The following is a 16,375-nucleotide window of genomic DNA, read 5'->3' as shown; positions in this document are numbered from 1 at the left end:
CAAGCGTTTCTGCTACCGTTGTTGCTTCTTGGTTAGGTATTGCATACGCCTCCGGCCATTTAGTGAAGTAATCAATAGTTACCAATATGTACTTATTTCCTCGTCTAGTTTCAGGAAATGGCCCTGCCACATCGATTGCAATTCTTTCAAACGGAACTCCAGCCATGTATTGTTGCATTTGTCCCCTTGTTTTGCGTGGAGGGCCCTTTGCGGCTGAACAGACGTTGCATCCCCGGCACCATTCCTCTATATCCTCTCTGTATCTGAACCAGTTAAATTTCCGGCGAACCTTATCGAGGGTCTTATTAACACCCAAATGAGACCCACTGGTACCATTGTGAATTTCCTGCAGCACCTCAGACACACTGCTTTTTGGTAATATAAGCTGAAAACGCCTCGATGTGCCGTCAACGGATTCCCAGACCCTTCTTAGGACACCATTAAGGATGGTTATTGAGTCCCATTGCGCCCAGTACGCTTTCGTGGCAGCCCCTTTTTCAGAGATGTGCTGCCACTCGGGCCGTTGTCCATTCTCCTTCCATAGCAGAATGGGAGCCAGATCATTATCTTCCAACTGGTCCTCTCTAATTTTTCATCTGACCAGGATCCGGTAACATCTACTAGACGACAACACTCAATTTCTTTTTCTTCTGCCTTTACGCAGTACCTGCAATCCATTTTGCATGGTCTTCGAGACAATGCATCGGCATTCTGGTGAATCAGTCCCTTCCTGTGTTCAGTCTCAAATTCATAACTCTGCAACCGTTCAACCCATCTCGCCACCTGTCCCTCTGGATTCTTGAAAGATAGTAGCCATTTCAAGGCTGCGTGGTCAGTTCTCTGTTTAAACCTTTGTCCATAGAGATATTTATGAAAATGTTTAATTGAATCAACTACAGCCAACAATTCACGTCTCGTAACACAATAATTCATTTCAGACTTTGACAACCTTCTACTAAAGTAAGCTACGACCTTTTCGTTTCCATCAATGCTCTGCGATAGCACAGCACCGATCCCCGTACCGCTTGCGTCTGTATCTAGAATGAATGGTATACCCGACAGTGGGTATGCTAACATCGGCGACAAAAGAAGAGCCTCTTTCAACATTTCAAACGCCTCCTGGCATTCTATTGACCATGTAAACCGCTTTTTCTGTTCTGTCAGTTGGTGAAGAACTCCTGCAATCCTAGAGAAGCCTGGAACAAAGCGTCGGTAATAAGTACAAAGGCCCAGAAAACTTTTCAGTTCCTGTACACTTTCAGGGACAGGCCATTGCCTAATCGCTTCACTTTTGTCTGGATCCGTGCTTATACCTTCGCTTGATACGACATAGCCCAAATATTTCACTTCCTTCTTGAATAGGTCACACTTCTTGGGGTTGATCTTCATGCCCGCACTTCGAATCCTTTGAAACACTTCTCTCAAATTATTCAAATGTTCCTCAAATGTACTCCCAAGTACGATAATGTCATCAAGATATACCAGACAAGTATTCCAGTTAAGACCTCTCAAGACTTGCTCCATCAATCTCTCAAAAGTGGCTGGTGCATTGCATAGGCCAAATGGCATCACCTTAAATTGCCATAGGCCGCTTCCAGCTGAAAAGGGCGTCTTTTCTTTATCCTTTGGGTTCATCGCTACCTGCCAATATCCGCTTTTGAGGTCTAGAGTCGAAAAGATTCTTGATCCGGCAAGTGTATCCAATGTGTCATCAATACGGGGAAGAGGATAACTGTCTTTCTGAGTGACATTATTCAATGCCCGGTAATCTACACAAAACCGCAAAGTTCCATCTTTCTTTTTAACCAACACAACTGGTGAACACCACGGGCTGTTGGATGGCTCGATGACCCCTTGTTGTTTCATACTTTCCAGCATATCGATTGCTTCTTGCTGTTTGGCCAGCGGTAGACGACGTGGTGGTTGTCGAATGGGTCTGGCATTTCCTGTATCAATACTGTGCTGCACAAGGTTTGTAATCCCGCAGTCATTCTCGTCATTGGGAATAATGTCCATAAATTCAAAAATTAATTCCTCAGCCTTGTTATATTCTTCCATCGAAAGACTTTCTTTCGTCTTGATAAGAAGTTTGGGTATCTGTGAATTTTCCTTCGGTGCCGTGTTTGTCGATACCTCTGCGTCCAGACATTGTGTGATCAAATCCACGGAGTAACAGTCCGCTATGACACTACCCGCTCGTAGCTTTCTTTCCTGCGAGTAAAGATTCATGACTCTCACAGGGACCTTTCTATCACCAACACTGACCACTAACGTCTTTCCTACAGCCAGCCTATTCTCTATTCCTCTCGCTGTTTCTACGAGTTTTGTGCGGATAGTTTCGCAACTTCCTTCAATCTTTCCCCAAATTATACATTCCGATTGTGCTGGTATGGTCGTATCTTCTACTAACAAAATTCTTCTCACTAGACCTTCTCCGGTATCCTCCTCGAGTAGTGGAATCTCCATGTTAGCATATTGTATAGTACCATTTGCCATGCTTAAAGACAGCCCGAATGCTTGCATAAAATCCAAACCAAGGATACACTCGTCGGTCACATTGGCGACCAGGAAATCATGACTGAATGGTTGGGTTTGAATTTCGAAGTTTAGTCTAACCTGTCCTAACACTGGTATTAGTTCACCGCTGGCTGTTTTCAGTGTATAACCGTTCGTTTGTATCAATTCCTGATCTCCAATATAATCGGGTCGAATTATCGACCGAGATGCTCCAGTATCCAAAAGAAAAGCACAACACCCGCTGCCGATCTTTCCTTGTACCTTTAAACTTCTATTTCTTCCCAACACTGTGACAGAAATAACCATTTTTGGAGCCTCTGTATACCGTGCTGCCTGTCTCCGCTCCTTGAAACCGGCAGACATTAGTTTTCCCGGTTGCCGTTCTGCCTTCCTTGTGTTTGGCGTTCACGGCCCCGAAACACTCTGGTGCAATCCCTTTGCATATGACCAGGGGTGTTGCAGTTCCAGCAGCGAAAGGGTGTTTTGTTATGTCTGATATAGGGTCGCCGTTCGTCTCTAGTCTCTTCCACCACCCTTCTGACAAGCCGTGCAAGATCCTCCTCCTGGGGTCGTCTTTCGTCTATAGCCTCCCCAACCAGTCTTCGTACCAGCTGTGTAGCATCCTCCTCCCGAGAATCTATCGTCCGGCTGTAATAAGTGGCCTTCGCTGAATCTCTGGCCGCTTCGTAGGACAGAGCATAGATAAGAGCTTCACTTACTTTCCGTTTTCCACTGATTCGGATGGCTTTCTTTAGTTCCGCATCTCGCACTCCATCTATGAAGGCATCTGTAACAATAACATCCACAAATTCTGGTGTTGCCAATGGATAAGCCAGACGGGCAAGACGCTCAATGTCCGCCGCTAATTCCTGTAGTGTCTCTCCACTCTTCTGCTGTCGACTTTTCAATTGTATTCTAAACACTTCCTGTAAGTGTTCGTCGCCGTATCGCAGTTCCATTGTTTTGACCATGGCATCGAAGTCCGTCTGGTCCTTCATTGTCTGTAACAATTTGGCTGCCTTGCCTCTGAGTGCCAACACCAGACCAGTTGCTTTCTCTGCCTTTGTATTCCATCTGTTTACTTTGGCCGCCGCTTCAAACTGCAATCGGTACACCGACCAAGAAACAGAACCGTCAAACACCGGCGGTTTAGTCTTCCCAGCCATTTCATTCACAGTGGCCCCAGCATCTTGTTTCTTTTCCAGCTCCGCCTTCAATTCACTACGTAGTAGTTGCATTTTAGAATTGAAATCCTCTACCATTTGGGACCTTAGCTCAGTTACATCATTTCTTAATTGTTGTTTGGAGTCGACTATATCCTTCTTCAATTCAGTCACAAATGATTTTATAGAGATCAGTTCATTACCCATTTAAAGTTCATCCTTTAATGATTTCATGTGTTCTTTCATTGAGTTTCCTATGTCAGTATTTGTTTTGCCTTGTTCTTGTATCATGTTCCAAAGCTCCATCATAGTCGGTTCTATTTCAAACTCATAGGTCTCCGGGTCCTTGTTCTTCCTCTATCATGCTTTGCCTAAGACGCTCCATAAGTGCCTCCTTGTTGCCGCTCACCTTCAGCTCTCTACCTCTGAGTTCCTTCCTAAGTTCCTGTAATGACAGTTGACTAAGTGTTTTCTTAGACGCCATCTAGTATTAAAACGTTGATCAACTAAAAACAAAACTTATGTTGATTTACCCGAAAATGGACTCGTTCAATGTCCCATACATAGATCTAGACCATCTTCTCCCCTTTCGTTGAGGATCCCACTATCTGACACCAATTGCTATAACTTAGCCAAATAACCTCAACGAAAGGATTATAAAATAACAAAATAGAATGTTTAATAACCAAATAGGAAACTAGATCTAGAATTACACTAATCACATCACAAGCGTCGTTTTCATCTCTAATCATCGGCCATCTTGACTTTCTCTCTTATTTCATGTCTCTGTCCTGTGTCTCATGGTGCGCAGTCTCACACCTAATGACAGCGTGCATTGTAGAGTCATAACAATATATATCATATCCAGACTTGACATGGGGATCTTTTACACTACAAAAATGTCGCGAAAAAACTTTTAAAAAGTTGGATCAAGGTGTTGTTTTGTAAAGTAGTTATAAGTAGTAAAGTTGTTGTTTTTTTTTCAACCCTGACCTATGTAACATATAATTTAATGTTTAGATCAAGATGTAGTAATTTAACATCGAAAATAAGAGCACTCTCGTCTCATAATTATTATTTTGCAATTTTTAGATACATAAAAACAAAATCAATCAATCTATTCAAATATAAATAAGATGACTAAAATCAATAGACGTGAATTATTTTGATCTAGGATTTGGAGATACTATCTTAATCGAGATAACAGGAAATGGCTTTATTTCATGAATTTGCGTGAATATCTAGTTCTGTGATTAATACATAACAATCTAAGACTATAGGTCCGTGAGTTGATCAATCGCGGATAATAAATTATTTCCTTTTTCCAGTCTATATATAATCATATAATTAGTGATGGCAGTGAAGTATAAAGTGCTAGAATTAGTGATGGCAGTGAAGGATAAAGTGCTAGAATTAGTGATGGCAGTGAAGGATAAAGTGATAGAATTAGCGATGGCAGTGAAGGATAAAGTGCTAGAATTAGTGATGGCAGTGAAGGATAAAGTGATAGAATTAGTGATGGAAGTGAAGGATAAAGTGCTAGAATTAGTGATGGCAGTGAAGGAAAAAGTGATAGAATTGGTTATGGGTATATTGACTTCAAAGCCAGGACTATATATATATATATATATATAAACTCCTTTTATTTTCAGAAAGAAACCGTAAATCCAATACTGTGGACAAAAGGCACGATAAAGCCTATACAAATTCATTTTATCATCGAATGATGAGACATAAAAATTATAAAGATGAACAAGCATTTGCTGAGAAGATGTTTCGGCTATTCGATCTAAATTGTAAGTATTTCTTTAGGATATTTAGACATTTTGTTGAAATATTTCTTACACATTCATATTGTTGGGAAGCGTGGTCGAGAGGCCAAGTGCGCTTGAACTTGGCTTGGCTACCTAGAAGGTGGCTCGAGGTTCGACACCCGACTCGGGCAGAGTTGTGTTGACTGAGCGCCTAAAGGCAGCACGGAAAACCAACTCCTAGATACCCCCTCCCCCCCCCCCCCCCCACTGGTCCACAAATGAGATTGGACCAAGTAGCGCTATATAAAAGCAATAATAAAAGCAATAATAATAATTGTTTTTTTTTTTTTTTGTATCTCCTCTAATCCCCCCCCCCCGGTCTGTTCCTGCTATATAGTGACAAGATTAAATGCTGTGCTTGCATATTTTCCTTGTAGACCTACAATAAATGGCTGTGTGATGATTGACAGAAAGTTTTTTTTATTGGATTAATTTCTCAATTCTCTAATGGAATAACACCCCCCCCCCATTTTTTTTTTCAATCCAACAGACATGTTTGGCCCGTGAATAAAACACTTTTGGCTCATGGAACATTTCAGAAAGTTCTCCTCCCTTCAATAGACTTTCTCCTTCTTTAGGTAATAAGGACATCTCTTTACTTCCTACAAGTAACTGTCCCGATCGGAACACATACAAACATACACAAACTCACACACGCTGAAGTTTCTTTCCTTTTTTTTTGTATCAGCGTTTCTGAAAATATTGCGCCGTCCTACATAACACAGGGAGGGGAGTGTAGACGGTCAATTAATGTTTTCAAGGCCAATAACATATTTTGAGTGTAAGTACTAATCCATGTTTGAATAACCAAGTAAAAAGGACATAAAAATAAAATATAATGAAACTATTTAAAGTAAAAGACGTGTGTATACCATTTTCGTGACATGCGTCTTCAACAATATCAACTTGACAAGAAAAATAAAAAAACAACTCACAACACAGGATTACAAAGAGGCGGCCCCCGTCGCAGTCGGATCCTTGTTGGATCCGCCTATTCACAAGGAATATTCAAGACGTGATTTTGTTTTGATTGTCAAAAGTAATAAAGTTTCAAAGATTCATTTGGCGTTGTAAATTTTTTTTTTTCTGTAAAATGTTTAACATGTTTTGGATGTTCCTTCAAAGTTAAAGATAATTTACTTCCTTATTCAAATCTCCCGCTGGACGACGGGGGATGGCATCGATCAGGGTATGAAACCGTCGAGATAATCAGTCCTGCGCGCTAACCGCACGACCAGGCATTGCTGTTAACTTATTGTTATAAACCTGGTGGTGGCACAGGTGGGGGGTAGTGGTGTGTGTGTAGTCAGCCGATGCCAATCGCCAGATGGCCTGCGCTAGACGAGCGGTCAACCGTGACGAGTTACGACGGTCAGCCGAGACGAGTGTCAACATGATGGTTCGAGAAGTTCACTGTAAGCACACTAATGCACCGGAAGCAAGTATGACGTCATTTGTGCCTGAAAGCTCCGGAAAAGTGAAGCCCCCCGTATTTGATGGTTCCGTGTCCTGGTCAGTGTACAAGAAACAATTTGACGCAGCGGCTAAAGTTAACAAATGGAACAGCGAGGAGGAGAAAGCAACAGCCCTTGTGTTATCCCTAAAAGGAAAGGCCTCCGAATTGCTCCAGTCCTTACCAAACCAGCAAGACTTCGCCGCTCTCGTACAGGCTATGGAACTCCGATACGGGGATGAACATCTGCAAGAAGTTTATCGAGTGCAACTGAAGACCCGACAACAGCGCCCCGATGAAACACTACAGGAGTTAGAGACAGACATCGAACGCTTCGCACATCTAGCCTACCCAACCGCCGCACAAGATTTTCTGGAAGTCATTATTACAGACGCTTTCATTGATGCCCTTCGAGACCCCGAGTTAAAAAAAGCCACCAGAGTTAGTGGTAGACGTAAGGCCAGTGAGGCCCTCGTACACGCTCTCTCATATGAAGCCACCAAAGACGCACCAGGGAGCACTCATCAAAGCCGAAGGTTAGAAGTCAAAGAGGAAGAATTTGCACAACTTGTGAGAAGGGTGACAGAGGCACTAGATGAACGACGAACAAACCAGATACCAGAAAATCAACCTAGGGCTCCTGTACGATGCTGGAATTGTGGTGAACTCGGCCATATACAAAGAAGCTGCACTAGAAGATTTCCACAAACTGGAACACATCACAGATCAGAAAGGTATGCACGACCAAGTTCCCGGGGCTACCAGGGAAACTAGCACGCGCCGGCTTCAAGGGGTGGAACCCGGCGACACAGAGAATGAGAGCCCCTGCAACCAACATCCCGGTCGCCGTGCAAGGGCAGAGTAAGAGTCTGAAAGTCATCGGGAAAATTGGATGTCAAAACTATCACTTCCTCCTTGATACTGGTGCCTCGCGATCAGTCATCCGGACGGATAAAGTGGACAATAGCAAGAAAACGCCAGTTAGTGCCTACTCGTTGAAAACAGCCAGTGGAGAACTGATGCCCATAAAAGGTCTGATCGACAAAACAGTCGAGATTGAGAATCAGTCATTCAAACACGAATTCCTGATTGCTGACGTCACATATGACTGCATAATAGGGCTCGACTTCATGCTGAAATATGGCTTTTCCTTGAATATCGGCGGAGGCACTTTACAATGTGGGGACCTCGAAGTACCCTTGCTTGGCGACGAGAATGAAGAAGATGGCCGAGTCAGAAGGGTTAAGTTGGTAGAAAATACAACCTTGCCTGCTAAGTCGGAAATGATCATTTGGGTAAAAATTGAGGACGGCTATCCCACGACAAGAACAGCGCTGGTAGAAAGCTTGGACACCAACTACAACGGGATAGCAGTAGGAAAGACACTAGTCACGATTGGGAAAGACCTAATGGTACCCGTAAGAATTATGAACCTCGGTACAGTAGAGAAACATTTACGGGAAGGTAGCATCATCGCTGGTTGCCATGCTCTAGAGATGATACGAAACTGCAGCACTGAAAATCCCGACGGAACACTCAAGCCCATTGAACCCCAGGTTACTAAACTTCTGGCAGAAGTCAAAACGATCTTGTCAAAAGAACAGTGCACCAAAGCAGAACGATTCCTCAGAGAGTTCTCTGACATATTGCCATCTGATGAAATGGACTTTGGGCGAACAAACCTGATCCAGCATCGAATAGACACAGGAAACACTAGGCCCATCCGACAACAACCAGTCGCCTGCCGCTAGCAAAACACAAAGAAGCTATGGACATGATAGAACGAATGAGGCAGCAGGGGGTTGTTGAACCATCCAACAGTCCGTGGTGTTCACCCATCGTCTTGGTAAAGAAGAAAGATGGATCCTCGTGATTTTGTGTCGACTGTAGATTATTAAATGACGCCACACACAAGGACAGCTATCCGCTTCCTAGGATTGACGACACATTGGACACACTTGCTGGGTCACAGATCTTTTCCACCCTTGACCTGAAGAGCGTTTACTGGCAAGTGGGACTACACCCCGAGGACAGAGATAAAACGGCCTTCTCTGCTGGTAATGCTCTCTGGCAATTTACCGTGATGCCTTTTGGCCTCTGCAACGCCCCAGTCACCTTTGACAGACTAATGGAGCATGTGCTTAGAGGACTTAACTGGACCACGTGTCTTGTTTACTTAGATGACATTAACGTCATAGGCAGAACCTTCGAGGAACATATTGCAAACCTGAAGGGAGTGTTTGAACAAATTAGAAACGCTGAATCCAAAGAAGTGCTCCTTGTTCAGAAGGAGCGTGAAGTACCTTGGGCACATCGTGTCAAAGGAGGGAGTCAGCACAGACCCGGATAAAGTTGAAGCCGTAAATGGATGGCCCATCCCCGCTAATATCCAGGAGTTAAGAAGCTTTCTTGGACTCTGCACGTATTACAGACATTTCGTGCCTAATTTCTCTAGCCTTTGTAGTGTCCTTCATCAATTGACAGAACCGAAGCGGCCGTTTATTTGGACAACGGAATGTCATGAAGCCTTTGAGAGACTTCAAAAGGCTCTTGTTTCATCACCCATTCTGGCCTACCCGATACCAGGCGAGACGTTCATACTTGACACCGATGCAAGCAATACTGGAATAGGCGCTGTCTTATCCCAAAAGGTAGATGGAACTGAGAGGGTCATAGCTTACTTTAGTCGGAGCTTGTCCAAAGCCGAGAGAAACTACTGTGTCACAAGACGTGAGCTACTGGCAGTTGTGGATGCCATAAAACATTTTCACAAATACTTGTATGGACAAAAATTTATCCTTAGGACAGATCACGCTGCTTTACAGTGGCAGTTGTCATTTAAAAGTCCGGAAGGACAAGTCGCCAGGTGGATTGAACGTTTGCAAACCTATGACTTCGAGACACAGCACCGAAAAGGACAAACTCACCAGAATGCTGACGCGCTGTCTCGACGACCTTGCAGAATCGAATGTAAAGTTGTAAACACTGCAGCAAGGTTGAAGAAAAGGAAGTTATCATTGATTGTCAACATCTTGGGGTACAAGCTTCCGCGTCATGGTCCGACGAAAAAATCCGAGAAGACCAGTTAAAAGATGAAGACCTGGCTCCCATTCTGCTTATGAAGGAAGACGGACAAAGACCAGAATGGCATCACCTTTCTGATAAAGGAGCTGCTATTAAGTCATATTGGGCGCAATGGGACTCACTGACAATCGACAATGGAGTTCTCAAGAGGGTCTGGGAAACGGCAGATGGGACATGCAATCGCTTACAGCTGTTGTTGCCTAAAGTGAGAGTTGCTGAGGTGCTGCAAGAAATCCATAATAATTCCAGTGGGTCACATTTAGGTGTCAACACGACCTTTGAAAAAGTTCGCCAGCGGTTTTACTGGTTCGGCTACCGGAATGATGTAGAAGAATGGTGCCGAAGATGCGATGCATGTTCAGCAGTAAAGGACCCACACAGGAGAACGAGGGGACGTATGCAGCAATACAACGTCAGTAATCCCTTCGAAATAGCGATCGATGTAGCCGGACCATTTCCTGAATCCCAGAGAGGAAATAAGTACGTTCTAGTAGTGATAGACTATTTTACTAAATGGCCTGCGATACCAAAGCAAATAGCCACCACCAAAGCAGAAACACTTGTGGAGAATTGGATTAGCCGATTCGGTGCTCCCAGGGAGTTACACTCCGACCAAGGCCGAAACTTTGAATCCAAGATCTTTCAAGAGATGAACCAGGTACTCGGCATCGAAAAGACACGCATAACCCCTCTTCACCCCCAGTCAGATGGGATGGTGGAACGATTTAACCGAACTTTGGAACAACATCTGTCGAAAGTCGTCGATGAACGTCAAGAGGACTGGGACACTTATATCCCAATGTTCCTTATGGCATATAGAGGATCGATTCACAGCACCACCGGTTACACTCCGTCAAAGATGTTGTTCGGCCGAGAGCTGCAACTACCATGTGATTTACTATTCGGGATCCCGGGAAATGTGCCAGCCTCTTTAACAGACTATGTCGCAAATCTCCGAAAAAGGATGGAGAAAACTCACGCTCTAGCCCGCAGAAACATCAAGGTCATCAGTGACCAGGTGAAGACAAGGTACGACAAACGGGCCAATGCCGCTGGGTTTCATGAGAACGATCTACTTTGGCTGTACAACCCACAAAGACTAAAAGGCAAGTCCCCAAAACTTCAAACAGACTTGAAAGGACCCTACCTCGTGGTAAAAAGAATCAACGATGTCGTGTATCGAATACAGAAGAGCCCAAGGTTCAAACTGAAGGTCGTCTACATCAACAGACTCAACATGTACTATGGTGAAGCTGGATCTGCCCGGGACGGACAGATCTAAGGAGGGGGCAGTGTTATAAACCTGGTGGTGGCACAGGTGGGGGTAGTGGTGTGTGTGTATTCAGCCGACGCAAATCGCCCCAGGCCAGCGCTAGACGAGCGGTCAACCGTGACGAGTTACGACGGTCAGCCGAGACGAGTGTCAACAGGACAGTTCGAGAAGGGTCGGCGTCGTGAACAGAGCTCAGGAGCGTCACGAGAGATGTAGTCATATGACCACACAGAATGGTCGAGCGACGTTCTGCCCGGTTCTAGAAGGTCAGCAGGGACCCTATATAAAGAGCGAAGGTATCAGAGACGAGTTAGTTACAACTTCCCGATCTACAGTTCGTTACTACGGCTCAGTACAAGTCCGAGACGAGACAGAGAGACCAGTGCAAGAGTTGATACGACGGCACGGCTATTAGCTTGAGAGATATTTGTACAGTCTTGTGTTACGTGCTGCCAATTGTACAGTATTGGCTGTGATTTTATTGACATTAAACTATTACGTTATTTGGAGCCCTGAGTTGTCAAGTTCTTTCTGTTGGTGGTGTAAGGTGCAGTTTGCAGAGAGCCGGATAGTGAGATTCGTAACATTATATATATATATAAGGCTAGTCTTCGAGTCCAAAGATTAGTAAGGAATGCAGTATTTCCCGTGGCTGCGCACATCCAGGGCAAGCATAATCACTGTCCGCAGGCGGTCGATTTAGATTTTCTTTTCGCCGTCTACGTTTGTCAATCGGCAGCAGATTTTCTTTTGGTCTTAAATGTGTATCCCGCGGCCTTCGTGAGTGACCTCCAGCTGTCTCGTTCTGAAGCCGCATGCAACCAGGTGCGCTCTTCTATGTCAGCCAAGGAAAGTTGACGCCTAAGCTGGTCTTTGAAGCGTTTCCCCAGTTGTGACCTACATATGTTGCCACACCCAGGGCAAGCATAACAATTGTCCGCAGGTGGTCGATTTAGATTTTCTTTTCGTCGTCTGCGTTTGTTCTCGGCAGCAGATTTTCTTTTGGTCTCAAATGTGTATCCCGCGTCCTTCGTAAGTTACCTCCAGCTGTCTCGTTCCGACGCCGCATGCAGCCATATGTCAGTCAAGGAAAGTTGACGCCTAAACTAGTCTTTCAAGCGTTTCCGTGGGGCGCCTCTGTTACGTCGACCACCTTTTAGCTCACCAAAAAAAGACTGCCTTTGGCATACGTTCGTCTCCCATACGGGATACGTGCCCTGCCCAGCGAAACTGTCGGACCAAATGAAGTCCCTCTATTCATACTGGAGTTCGCAAGGGCATCGCTGTTGGTAGTGCGGTCTTGCCATCGTATGTTCATGATGGAGCGCAAGCATCTTTAGTGGAAGCGCTCAAGAAGTCTTAGATGTTTCCTATATAGTGTCCTTGTCATACAGAAGGATAGAGAAAACCACCGCCTTGTAGACACTAATTTTTGTTGGCAGGCGGAGCGATCTGTTCCGCAAAACTCTAGCCTGAAGGCGTCCAAAAGCGCTACTGGCCTTGGCCAGACGGTTATCAACTTCCCTTGAAAGTGAGGCGTCATTTGACGCTGTTAACTTAATAACAAACGAATAGCCTTTTATTCATGAAGAGATATTTTACACATTACGGCATGACAACTACCGGATATGTACAATATGTCAGACGAGCGATTTTAGATAATCTTTTGGTATTGATTTGTAATTGAAAAAAAAAAATAACAAGACATCGAGCGTGTACTTCGGCAACGTCTGCTCGATGTCCCAGCACAGTTACCAACAGAGTTACTGGCATTTTCATTAAAATGGAACTAGAATGAGGATGGAGATCTACCTAAATTAAACTTCTAATTTAGCACTCTTAAGATCTATATCTACTAGATCTAGATCTAAAATGTAAATATGGAATAATGTAGCTGTAATTTAGATAAGATTTATGTAAAAAAAAAGCCTAGATAATCTATTAATAGACTGAATGCAATACTAAATTTAAAAATAGCAGATTAGTTTTAGTATTTTATAACTTTACAATATAGATTTAGACATTTGTAAATAAAAATCTACACTTTAAGTCTAGAAATTGAAATTATAGATCTTGATCTTGTCTAAATCATGACTGCTGGTCGTGCGGATTGCGCGCTAGACTGTCGTTTGGATTGATCGATAGTACCAGGTTCAAACCCTGCCCGCTCCCATCCCCCGTCTTCATGCTGGAGGTTTGGAGGAACATCCGAAACATGTAAAACAACAAACATTCTAAACTAGAACTAGAAATTCTAGATCTGAATCTACAATGATTTTAATTAGAATATAAATTTAAATCTAGTTTTAAAAATCTAGCTCTAGTGTAAAAAAAAAATCTAGATCTAGTGTAAAAGAAATCTAGATTACATCTAAATCTAGCTATTATGTTTTTTTAAATGCGAGTCACATTACGAGGTTTAATAAACATTACTATACCGAGTTGTTTTAGCATTTCATTTAACGAATTAACTCCATATGACGTCAAAGGAAAAAAATCCACTACGTCACACGGCCTAGGAATAAAAATGTCATCAATACGAGCAGCTAGTCGAGTGTTCATAGACATTGGTGCACCGAGTGAGTTCTTTTAGCATTTCATTTAAAGAATTAACTCCATATGATGTCAAAGGAAAAAAATCCATTACGTCACAATGGGCTAGTTAGACTAAATATATATATATATATATATATATATATATATATATATATATATATATATATATATATATATATATATATATATATATATATATATATAAAGATTAAATACAATTTTTGTTTGTTTCTTTTGTCTGTCCGTCTTGTTAATATCGAAAAAAAAAAGACTAAAAGCTATGAAAATGTGGTTAAAATTTAATTTCCCTTCCGAAACATCGCAATAGTTTTTTTTTAAGTTTCTATAATACATTGCTTCGGATGTTTATACATTTAAAGTGAGAGAAAATAAGAATTCAAGATTAATCAAATACCGTTAATTAAATTTTTGGGATGGTGTACCATAACCTTGTGGAGAGATTTTGAAACCATACCTTGATGTTAGGAAGTTGTTTTTCTTAAAAATCCGGAACATAATATTGAGATAAAATTAGATTTTGTAACGTTTAAGCTAGAAAATTAAATGTAGTGTAAGAGAGAAGTGCGATTTTACATAGAGTTTAAAATTTTTTTTATATAAATCCGGAACAACCAATCGTCGTAAAGGAGGAGAAGATTATTTGTTTTATTTATTTGAATGGGGGTTTTCAAACAGTTCTTTGGCGTTAGTAGATTTTTCATACAAAATTCGGAACACTTTTGGCTATTCAGAAAGTAATTCTTTTCTCAGCGATTACACCAACTGTTAAGTTTCTAGGAAAATTGTTAGAGCCGTTTTTGAGATCAGCGATACGCGTCAAGGTTCCATGAAGTTCTGACTTGAATAGAGGATAAAGGGAAATGTTGATTAGCTATCTTAATGTGAAGTGACAAAAAGTGAAACTCAAATTCTCTGGCCAGACATAGTTGTGTGCGGGAGGACGAGATAAGCGGGCCCTTCTCATTCAACGTATTCGTCATGGTGCCTAAAGTATGTTGGGGACGGGGTCTCAGCCGAACTAGGTGAGCGTTTGATGCGCAGGATGAAATAATAAAAAAAGCTCCTACCAGATGGCATTTCAAATATTTTGATAGAGAGCTGAAAAGTCGATGAATACTCAGAGATTGTATGTAAGAATCTTTTCTAAGGCGTAAGGATGACAAACTATTTGCTGCATGCCAGAAATTTGGCTTAAATATTAGTCAAAGCAAGACCAAAATAGTAGTTAAAAGCACAAGCATTGAAACTCACGTAATCATTTATGGCCAACCACTGTAAATGGTTAACCACATGTTATTATTTCCAACGATGGATAAAGACATCTACAACAGGATAGCCAAAATAATAGGCACCATGTCACGGTTGCTTTTGGGCGCCTCCGCGCTGTCTTTTGTGGATAAATCCAAATGGAGGTAACCCTCCAATACGACAGGTGAAAGGCCAACACTATCAAGGAGCTCGACGATGTATGCCGATGAACGAGTTGAATAATAATGACGGGTACTGTGGAATGTTGTCAAGCTAGGTCTCTACGTCCATAAAACCTGCCTCTCTTTAAGACTGTCAGTAATAGTCTGTTCACTTTTAGCTATTCTTCCTCAAATACGAGTCTCGTTTTTACTAGTCACGTCACTGTCTGTAAGTCAAAAACCTTGCCTTTTTATGAAACAAATAACTTTTCCCGCCAAATTCCTAATCGTGCCATAACACTGCCAAAAAGAGTGTGGAACAATACTTTGTTGACTACCAATAACAAAGCCCAAGTCTGCCGGACCTGTGTAATGACCTCTGCTAAACGTAGTGAAATATATTCAACTCTTAGCAGGAACAAAAAGAATGCTTAAGGCGGATTTTGAATAAGGTGGCAAAATAAAATAACAAATGAGAAAGGTGCCAGGACATCCATACTGTTTGGCTGGCTTCTTCATGTTCACAGTATGATAGAAGGTGGACTCCCACAAGACATTCTGTGTGGTGATCTAATAGAAATCAGGAGAGCCGCAGGTCGCCCACTTTTAAGGTATACTTATGTATGCAAACACGATACGAAGCATTTCAAAATCGACACTTACAGTTGGGAAAAATGACGCACTGGATAGATCCACATGGAAATGAAGCATAAAGGAAGGATCCTGAATTGCAGATTTTTTACACATCGAAAGTAGACAGAAGTGTGAAAGGTCAACAACGCCTGGTGATTACAGATGCCCAACATATGACTACAGATGTGTATCAAGGATTGACCTATTTAGTCATAGGAGAAGCTGCTAAGGGAAAAACATTATCACATTAAACGTAAAATGCCACAGAAAATTCCACAGAGACACAAGTGATACCAGTAACCTAATTCACAAGTGATACCAGTAACCTAATTCACAAGTGATACCAGTAACCTAATTCAGAAGTGATACCAGTAATCTATTTCAAAAGTGATACCAGTAACCTAATTCACAAGTGATACCAGTAACCTAATTCACAAGTGATACCAGTAACC

General features: G+C 42.4%; 1 protein-coding gene across 1 annotated transcript; it reads right to left on the bottom strand.

Annotated features, from left to right (window-relative positions):
- Positions 1–2,879: 2,879 nt before the first annotated feature.
- Positions 2,880–3,887, bottom strand: LOC129928518 (uncharacterized). Its single transcript, XM_056043143.1, has one exon. It carries the CDS (start codon positions 3,885–3,887, stop codon positions 2,880–2,882), a length of 1,008 nt encoding a protein of 335 aa, XP_055899118.1.
- Positions 3,888–16,375: the final 12,488 nt, after the last annotated feature.

Source organism: Biomphalaria glabrata, chromosome 10 (genome assembly GCF_947242115.1).
Source record: "Biomphalaria glabrata chromosome 10, xgBioGlab47.1, whole genome shotgun sequence".
NCBI classification, from domain to species: Eukaryota; Metazoa; Mollusca; class Gastropoda; family Planorbidae; genus Biomphalaria; species Biomphalaria glabrata.
Note: the sequence above shows the minus strand (reverse complement) of the source record. Positions and strands in the feature narration are given on the sequence as shown.